This window comes from Phocoena phocoena, chromosome 11 (assembly GCF_963924675.1).
Source record: "Phocoena phocoena chromosome 11, mPhoPho1.1, whole genome shotgun sequence".
In the NCBI taxonomy this organism is placed as follows: domain Eukaryota; kingdom Metazoa; phylum Chordata; class Mammalia; order Artiodactyla; family Phocoenidae; genus Phocoena; species Phocoena phocoena.
Genome location: NC_089229.1, coordinates 41613241 through 41621935, shown reverse-complemented (window position 1 = coordinate 41621935; position 8695 = coordinate 41613241). Strand labels below are relative to the sequence as shown.

Genomic DNA, 8695 nt, shown 5'->3' with positions numbered 1-8695 from the left:
AAGCTGAAGTTTTATTTAAAACGTAAAAGAAATGGTTCTTGAAATGCTGATGAATAAAGCGAAAAGATATAGTGCTCTCTTCCTACTAGTCAGCTGGCCTAGCCAAGTACAGGGCAACATACAGTACTTAAGTACTGGTAGAATTTCACAGCAGTTTAGTGTTAGATTATCTGTGCCTAGATTATCTGGGTTCTGGGTTTGCGCCTCTACTGAGCATGAACAAGGGCTCCTGCCCCTTGGCCATAGCCAAATCCCTTGGGCCCAAAGTTTTTCGCATAGCATCCTACAAAAGAAAAGGGAAGAGTTAGTGCAAGTCCATTAAGCTTTGCCAGCATTGCTTAAGACTGATGTATCAACAGACATCCGTAAATTGAAAAAGCTGTTGGCTATGCCAAGAAGAGTTCAACTTATTTAAGGTTTAAAGTGTGCCATGTGGTAACTACGTTAAAGCTGCAAAGGTGAGTCCGAGTCTTCTGGTTCCCTAGTGTTCAGCTCGTGGTCCCAGCTGAGTTACAAGTATGCAAATCGGGCCAGACAAGTTATATATTTGTCTGTGACCTTCATATATTCATATGCTTTGCTTAAAACATTAAGCTGAAAGAAGACTATTGTTTGTTTTTATTTGTAGGGGAGTTTTAAATGACTAGGAACTTAACTTACTGCATCATCAAAAATGTTCTGTGGTTTTTCTGTCATCTGTAAGCATCTCTAGATCTTTTATTTTCAGATACCCAGTGGCACTATCCCAGCTTTTCCCCATTTTCAGACTGCTTTTTGTCCTTTTTTTTTTTTTCCCCTGCTAGTGACATTTCCTTCACTAACAGCCAGTGTGAGATACCCATATGGACACCAACAACTGAAGTTAATTTTACCTTTACAATAGATTTCACCTTCTTTCTCAGTCAGAGTTGTTGACTCAAGACTCTTCCCACACTTGGCACATCGGAAGCAGTTTTTGTGCCAGGGCTGGAAGAGAGGAATGAGTAAGTTTAGATGCTGTGGCACAGTGGCTCAGGAAGATCAACCCAAAACAGAGTCCTGACTACTGTGGGTCAGCCCCAACTAGAAGGCTGAAACTGGACCCTCTACATTCTTGGTTGCCTGCAAAAGGGCTGAGTTCAGACTTCATCCACAGAAGACACGGACCGGACCGGGAGCTGTGCCACGGAAGGGCCGTTTCCCTAAGAGCTGTCTGAAACCTCGCCGCAAGCCCTGTGTGCTCCTTTGAAGACCGCCTCCTTTACGGTTGAGAACACTGCAGCTCAAAGAGGTGAAGTGGTTAAGCAACTTCTTCAAACCAAATTAGCATCAGGTGCCTTAAGTCACTGCTTTTTTGGGGTTTTTTTCCCTTTCACTACACTGAAGAACCTGCAGAGTCCAGGTTTGTTAAGTCTGCCCTTGACAGTTAACACCTTCAGGAGCGCCCCCTATGAAAACAAGATTCTTTTAAACACAGATGTGATTTGTCAGATAACGGCATCACTTCAAAAAATTAATGATTCAGATGGAAATTCAATTAAGAAAAAGTTTAATTCAAGCATTTATTTATAAGGCAGAGCACCTGAGTGGGCTGCAGAGGGGCCTGTGGGAGAAGGGTAGTGGAGAGTAGTCATCCGCTGCTATTAGCTCAAGACGGCACTTTACCTTTCCAGCTCCAATGATCTTCTCGGCAGCGTACACAGAATCCCCACATCTGGAACACTTCTCAGCACCTCCGTATTTCTGAGCAAATTTAGAAGTGTTTGGATTTGTCGTAGGCCTGTGAGGTTGAACACTTGTGGAAAGGGGAGAAAAGGAATTAGGCAAGATTTTCCAAAGGGCCTTATAAGCCTTACAAGGCAGACACAATGGCACTCTGGGACTTAATTGCTATACTGTCCCTTGGCTGGAGGCCTCCACAGGCCAGTACAGGGGAAAGAAGGAGGAAGAAATAAATCTCAGGGGCTGACCAGTTATTATTTTAACCTATTTATGGGCTCATTATTGTTACAAAAAGACAAGGCTCCAAACTTAAATGTCTGTCCCTCTGAATCTAAAATCAGAATTCATTGAATCCCCAGTGCTAACCTCTCCACTAAACAATTATGCTGTGTTTTATGAAAACCTACCATAGCACATATTTTCACCCCACATTCATATCATTATTATTATTATTCATATTACCACTGGAATCACAGCTAGCTTTTTACTTCACAGAAGATAGAAAAAAATCAGTAGTAACTTAAGCAGTTAAGTTCTGCACATAGGTCAGCTGACTTAGGCAGTAACTAGGAAAATTAAGTATGTTTTACAGATTACTTAATTCCCCAATATATTAGGGGAAGGTATGAATAAATTACATTTTTCATGGGAAAATATTTTAGAAAGTTTGCCTATTACTCTGTGATCTGTTTATCTTTACTTTTTCTCTGTATAATATACTGTTTTTGTCAGTATTTACAGGTCACTAGGTAAACCTTGTTTTCCTGTCACTTTCTGTAATTTTTTTCCATTCAGTATGTAGATGTACCTACCATGCAGAACACCATTCTGGGCTCTGAAAAGATTTAAAGGCTTTCCTAAAGCCTTACAAGTAGGTTGAGCAGATAAGATGTGACAACAAGAGTTAGCACTCTGCAAAGGGTAGCTAAGTGTCGATTTTTCCTACTAGGAAAACAATTTTATCCTAGTTATATTTTATTAAATAGGTTACATACATATTTAAAATAAAGTGTTAATTTAGGAATACTGCCTTTTCATAAAGTTTATTCAAACTTTACATGTATCTTTAATATCTTCATCTCCACTATATCCATTTTTTAGTCATTTAATGGTTTTCTGCACTTCTACCTAAGTTGTTTAATATACAGCATTTCTTGAATCATATTTGATGTGTCCACTGGAAATTTTATTCTAAGCAACAAATACCAATTCCCAGTACTAATTCACAGGACCGAATTTTCCATTGTCCCTAATATGGGCACATTTTTAAAAAAATCTCCACAACCCACTGTATATATAGTCAGCCCTCTTTATCCACAAGTTGTGCATCCACAGATTCACCCGACCTCGGATCAAAAATATTCGAGAAAAAAATTCTGGAAAGTTCCAAAGAGGAAAACCTGCATTTGCCACACGCCAGCAACTATTTACATAGCACTTGCATGCTCAGATTTTATATCCGTGGGGTGTCCTGGAACCAATCCCCCATGGATACCAAGGGACACCTGTACTTACTTTTAAAAGTGATCTTTAAAAGCTATTCACAATGATATCCAACACTTGCAGTTAGGAGTTTTCCAAGAAAAATTTCCAAATCTGCCAATCATATTAAGAAGAACTTTATGTGGATTATCTCCCACCTCCCTTCCAGCAACCTCAGAAGCCATGGTTAATTGCTACCTCATATGACAGATGAGGAAATAGGGGCTTACATTTAAATAACTTGCTGAAGGGCTAGAGAATTAGTAAATTGGTGAGCCTGAACTAAAAAATGCAGGTCTGCCTCAAGGAAGATGTTTCTGCCCACTCAGTGGTGCCTCTTCAAGAGATCCCCACGAAGCTGTTTGGTCCCCGTAACTTTCACGATGACCATGTGCCATAAGGGCAGTCCAGACTGCAGGTACTCCCAGAGTAGTCATTAAGAGGGGCTTCTGGAAAAGGAAATCCCTACACCTGGTCCTGCAGGATGAGTAACATGTGGCCAGGCTAAGAAGGGGAAGAGGCAAGGACACAGATCAACACAGGCCAGCATAGAAGGTTGGCTAATTATTGGAGAATATGGAGAAGCAGGAGTAGGTAAAGAGGAGGGGCCATTGGTCTTTGTGACTTTAACCCATGGCCACAATTGCTGACTTACTTTTGGGGTCATGGATGAGTTTTGTTTGGGGGGAATGTGTACAGGTTTATGTGTTTGAAATAAAATCTTGGGAAACAAGAATAGATTTTAACAAGTTGGAAAGGGAGAGCAGAACAAGAACAATGAACTTTAACAAAGTCAGAGGTAAGCTGGGGTCCTGCAAGTGATGGCATGCAGCAATGAATGCGTCAGCCCTCGTACAACCGATGCCCAGCAAGGCACCACAGCTCAGAAAGTGAGTGTGGAAGAAAGAAGAGAACAGAGAGGTGGGCCTCGATGCAGGACAGCGCACAAGTATGCGGGTCAAAAGGACAAAAGTTCAAATCCTGGCTCTGCCACTTACCTGTGTGAGCTGAGCCTTAGTGTCCTATCTATAAGGTAGGGACAAAGTAACTCAACTCAGAGTTACTGTGAGGATTATATAGAATGAACATTAAATGTTCAGCAGACGTTATTTCAGGCATACCATAATGCACTGTGCTTAAGATCATAAGCTTTGGAGTTACACTGGGTTAAGTTCCAGGCTCTACCATTAACTAGCAGTGTGACTTTAGGCAAATCACTTAATTCTCACTGTCTCACTTTGTTCTTGATTAAGATAGGAAAGCCTACCTTATAGGGTTGTGAGGATTACATGAGCTACCATATATTATTGCACGGTGTCCAGTCTACAGTAAGGGCACAATTAATGGCCTTGTCCAAGGAAAGGCCATCTTATTGGAGTATTACACAGTTTTGGCCTCTTCAATATAAAATGGATGAGGAAAATGTGAAGTTCAAATGAGGGAATTAGTCAAGAACAGGAATTAAATTCCACGTGAAGAAATCATGTCTCAACATGAATTACTAAGTGAAGCTTGGCAGATTTAGCACTTTACTTTGGTACCGAAACCTTTAAAATTTAGTAACACTAACCTCGTGGAATCAAATACAGGAAATAATTTCCATTTTTAAGTAAGAATTGTAAGCTAGAGAAAAGTAATTCCTTGGTGAGGAAACGCTCTTACGTGGAAGGGCTGACAGGAATTTTCATTGACTGCTTAACTACACACGAGAAATGCATCTCATGGTTCTGATGCTGCATTTCTCCATCATTTGATTTCATGATGTCTGGTCTTTGAAGTGCTGTGAAATGGAAGTAAATTTAAACCACTTGCTTTTGACAACATCATAACTCCTTGATACACCTCATAATGCCAAAAATCGGGACTGGAAATCACTGCAATAATCAATAAGAACTTTGCCAGGTCCCAAACTGTCCATTATTTCAAGCTTAAAGAAGGGTCATTAGTTTATACTAGAAAATCTGAGTCATTGTCTTTGATTCTTTCAAGCTAAAAATCTGGAAACTCCCAGATTCCCGTTCACCAAGCAACATGAATTGCCACCATGCCTTCCTGAAGGTCACGTGGTCTTGACTCACCTCTCGGGCTTGATGCCCAGCCTCTCGCCCCGGTCCATGTTGAGTGTGCCCGCGCCCTGGCCGTACCCGTAGCCTTTCGGCCCGTACTTCTTTCCATAGCAGGATTTGCAGTAGATCTCGTCATCGTGAATTGCCACAGTTGTACTATCTAAATTTTTCCTGCAAACCACTGAGGGGGAAGAAGTTAGACTTTAAAAATATGCCAAAGATTGCCTTTTTCCTTAGAACAATGGTGGGGCTGACACAGGGCCTAGAAGAGGTAAAGGCACAGGCTCTCTCACATTCCTAGTTTATTCTCTGGTTCCCAAAAGCCACTGGAGAGCACCTGGACGGCTCGCTACCTGTGAGGACAATTTGCATTCCTCCATGGATACGATGGTCATTTCAGAAATACATTAGAATTTTAACATCCTGAAGCCTCAAACTTTTTAGTAGGATCTGCCCCCCAGACAAGAGGGAGAGAAGTTTCCAAGATGTCTATAATTACACGAACAAAAGGAACAAAACTAGCACTTTGCGGAACGCTCAATCTTTTTCATCCCCTTCATCCAAGTATTAAAGAACACAAGGGTAGGAGCGCCTTGGGCAAGCTGCCTCTGCAGACCCTCCTCCCCCAAAAGCACCCCCAGGGATAAAAACGGTTTTAAACCCAGAATTCTAGTCTTCATCAGTAGTCCAGAAGGGAAAAAGCAGTCTTCTTTCATCTCGCCACCGGCTTCTCCAGCAGTGATAAGTATGTCTGAAAATCGTCAAGTGGTTTAAAGTCTGCATTTGTTTTCCCTTCAGTCCCAAAGGAGAGCACATTCTTTCTTGATGGATTTCTTACCACATTTCCACGTATCCCACTTCATAAAACTGCCAAATGTCATCATGTTTTATCCAGACATTATTTCACTTTCTAAGACTTCAATTAAGCTTGAGAAAAAAAAGACTTGTGAGAGAGCTCACTGGAAGCACAATCGGGCAGCAGGAAACCCAAGATTAGTGCAGTAGAAAAGGGGATTCCCCCCGCCCCTTATTTAAAAGAGAGGGAGAAACAAAAAGAGGAAGGACAGAAAGAAGGGCAGGGAAAGGCGACTAGCTGGCTGCTTCAGAGTAGAGTTAAATGACGAAGTTTCTATTATCTTAGACTGAAGTCTTCTCTGGTAGAACAGAAATGACATCATCTACTTTGAACCTTGCTGTTGAGGTTCAAGTACTGAAATATATCTGCTTAAAGTTAACCTAAAACCGTACACTGCTGAAGAACAAACACCCTTAACAGACAGATTAAATAGAAAAACTGGTTTTAAACACATATTTATTAACCAGAGCAAGTTTAAATGTATGAGATTTTGACTAGAGAACCACCCCTTTCCCCCTAGGCCTCGTCCGTATTCTCTGCAGTAAAATTCTCCTAAGGTCTGCAAACTACTCTGAATTATTTCCTTAAAAGGCTTTAGTCAGCAGAGGCACGTATTAGGAAGGAGTAATAAAGATGACCAGTAAAGACCTTGACATTTAATAAACACTGACTTGATTACAGTGTAGACATCCTGGTTTAACCTAGAGGAAACTAAGAACAATTTCTCACATATTTACATTTCCTCTTCGTTCACATACTCTCTCGGTTACAAAGCTGCTGAAAAATATGGATTCCTTTAAAAAAAATTAACTTCTAAGAGAAGAAATGGTTAAACCAAATCTGAGAAATGCTAGCTATTATGGAGGCGTACATAGCAAACATTCATATGTTGTATTTGTATTCTTCGTAACTGCAACTCTCTGTTGTCTGTTTCTGGTCGTCTGCAAAGCAGTTGCTGTATAAAAAGGTCCAGACACCTTAAATGCTGGTGCCTAGAAGGAGAAGGACAACTAAAATTTGTGAGGGAAACTCTTTCTGAAGATTATTCCTTAGCGTAACCAGACTTCTTTTTAACACAGGCAGTTTCTAACAGTAATTTTCACTGCACAGTACTCTAGATATAGCGGAGAGCTGCACAGACGGGTGGGTTCCTCACGTAACAAATCCTGCGTTCAAGAAAATTTTGTCATTTGAATCAGAAGCTGATTAATGTTGAGCTTCCTGAAGCAGCTACTCTCCTGTTTAAAGACTGAAGACTTGGTTGTCCTAAGAAGGAATCTGCCGGGGAGAGGGGGCTTCTCTCCTGTTCCCTTTCTCTCATTATCAGGTACTGACCATCACTGGAGCAGACGCCCACGTGCTGGTTCGTGGTCTGCCTCCCGTCTGTACCAGCCACTCCGGTAATTCTCTCTCTATAAACAACAGTAATTCCCCACCTGCTTCTGTGGGATTTTCATATCCTACGTTCCTTTCCCTCAAATTTAGGACATCAATAACAAGAAATAACTCTGAATATTCACTACTACTAGAGAAGACAGAATTTGAACTTCTAGACATGTGAATTTCACCTAACAGTGTGGCGAGAAACCAGCCAGTTAGGTTTCAAAGAGAAGGAGCGCCGCCAGAATGAGAAAGCTGGGGCGGATGGGGAGTGAGCCGTTCGTTCAGGAATCGGAGCCAAGCCCCTGGGATGTGCCAGGAACTGTGCCGGGTGCCAGACTATAAACAACCCCGAGGTCTCGGTGAAGCGGGGGAGACAGACGTGACAACAGATAAAGTACAGGGGGTGCCAAGTGGAGGCGAAGCGCTACGGGGACCCAGAGGCCAAGGGTCTGGGTCGCCCCTGCTGTCCTTGCTGTGAGGCTGAGCGCTTGCACTATCCATGGGGACAGACAGGCAGAAACCACGGGGCTGCTAAAATCATCCTTGTTAACAAAACCAGTTTCTTCCTGAAATCGGTGAACTGAAGCTTCTGACACACGAGTTGTGTCCACGCGAGCGCGGGGGGAGACTCACTGCACAGGAAGCAGCAGCGGTGGAAGCTTCGGCCATCGCACTGCACCTCCTCTGCGTGGTACACAGTCCTCCCACAGGCCCCGCACTTGTTGCCACCTCCCCAGACGGGCATCCTGCAGGAAGACAGAATCGTTAGGACGGGCCCCTACTGTACGAGACGTCTCACACGCCCCCTGGAGGGCTTTTTACACCAGGGGACAGCAGACAGCGTTGGTTTCTTCATAACCTGCCCTGACCACATCTGTAAAAGACCTGCGTTCCTCCAAAGTAACCTCGTCTCACCTCCCAAATCACAGCCCTCACTAGGAAACGGGCTTGTTGTGCACAGGTTTTTTTCTCCTACAGGACAAAGGACCTGCGTTTAGTACCACAGTGCAGGTCGCCAAGCACAAAACAGACTGCCGCCAGCACCCGCGGGAGCTGAGAAAGCAGTGTAGGGAGTGGAAAGGCCAACGCTGCCCACGCCCGCCCTCCAGTCGAAATGAACTGGTTTAAGGCCCAGCTGAAGAACTTACACTTGGGTGGAGGTTTTTACATGTTTCATTCATTGTAACATCACCAGATTCTTAACCAT

The 8695-nt window shown here is 42.8% G+C and overlaps 1 protein-coding gene across 3 annotated transcripts; it reads right to left on the bottom strand.

Annotated features, from left to right (window-relative positions):
- CSRP2 (cysteine and glycine rich protein 2) lies at positions 1–8233 on the bottom strand. Of its 3 annotated transcripts, none has more exons than XM_065887157.1 (5): positions 8122–8233; positions 5262–5430; positions 1645–1774; positions 873–966; positions 1–283 (listed from the first exon to the last, which is right to left on the bottom strand). In XM_065887157.1, exons 1-5 carry the CDS (start codon positions 8231–8233, stop codon positions 207–209), a joined length of 582 nt encoding a protein of 193 aa, XP_065743229.1. In that variant the 3' UTR covers positions 1–206. The 3 variants fall into 3 exon arrangements, with proteins under 3 accessions (XP_065743229.1, XP_065743230.1, XP_065743231.1); XM_065887158.1 differs by having other exon boundaries at positions 207–283; positions 891–966; XM_065887159.1 differs by lacking the exon at positions 8122–8233 and adding an exon at positions 4876–4963 and having other exon boundaries at positions 207–283; positions 5262–5385.
- Positions 8234–8695: the final 462 nt, after the last annotated feature.

What these genes read in the sequence shown, in the direction of transcription:
- CSRP2 (XM_065887157.1), bottom strand. Translation starts at nt 8,233, where the DNA reads ATGCCCGTCTGGGGAGGTGGCAACAAGTGCGGGGCCTGTGGGAGGACT. An exon ending in CCGCTGCTGCTTCCTGTGCA is followed by an intron (nt 5,431 to 8,121) that starts GTGAGTCTCCCC and finishes CTTCCCCCTCAG; the next exon opens with TGGTTTGCAGGAAAAATTTA. An exon ending in AGGTGAAATCTATTGTAAAG is followed by an intron (nt 284 to 872) that starts GTAAAATTAACT and finishes TTTCTTTTGTAG; the next exon opens with GATGCTATGCGAAAAACTTT.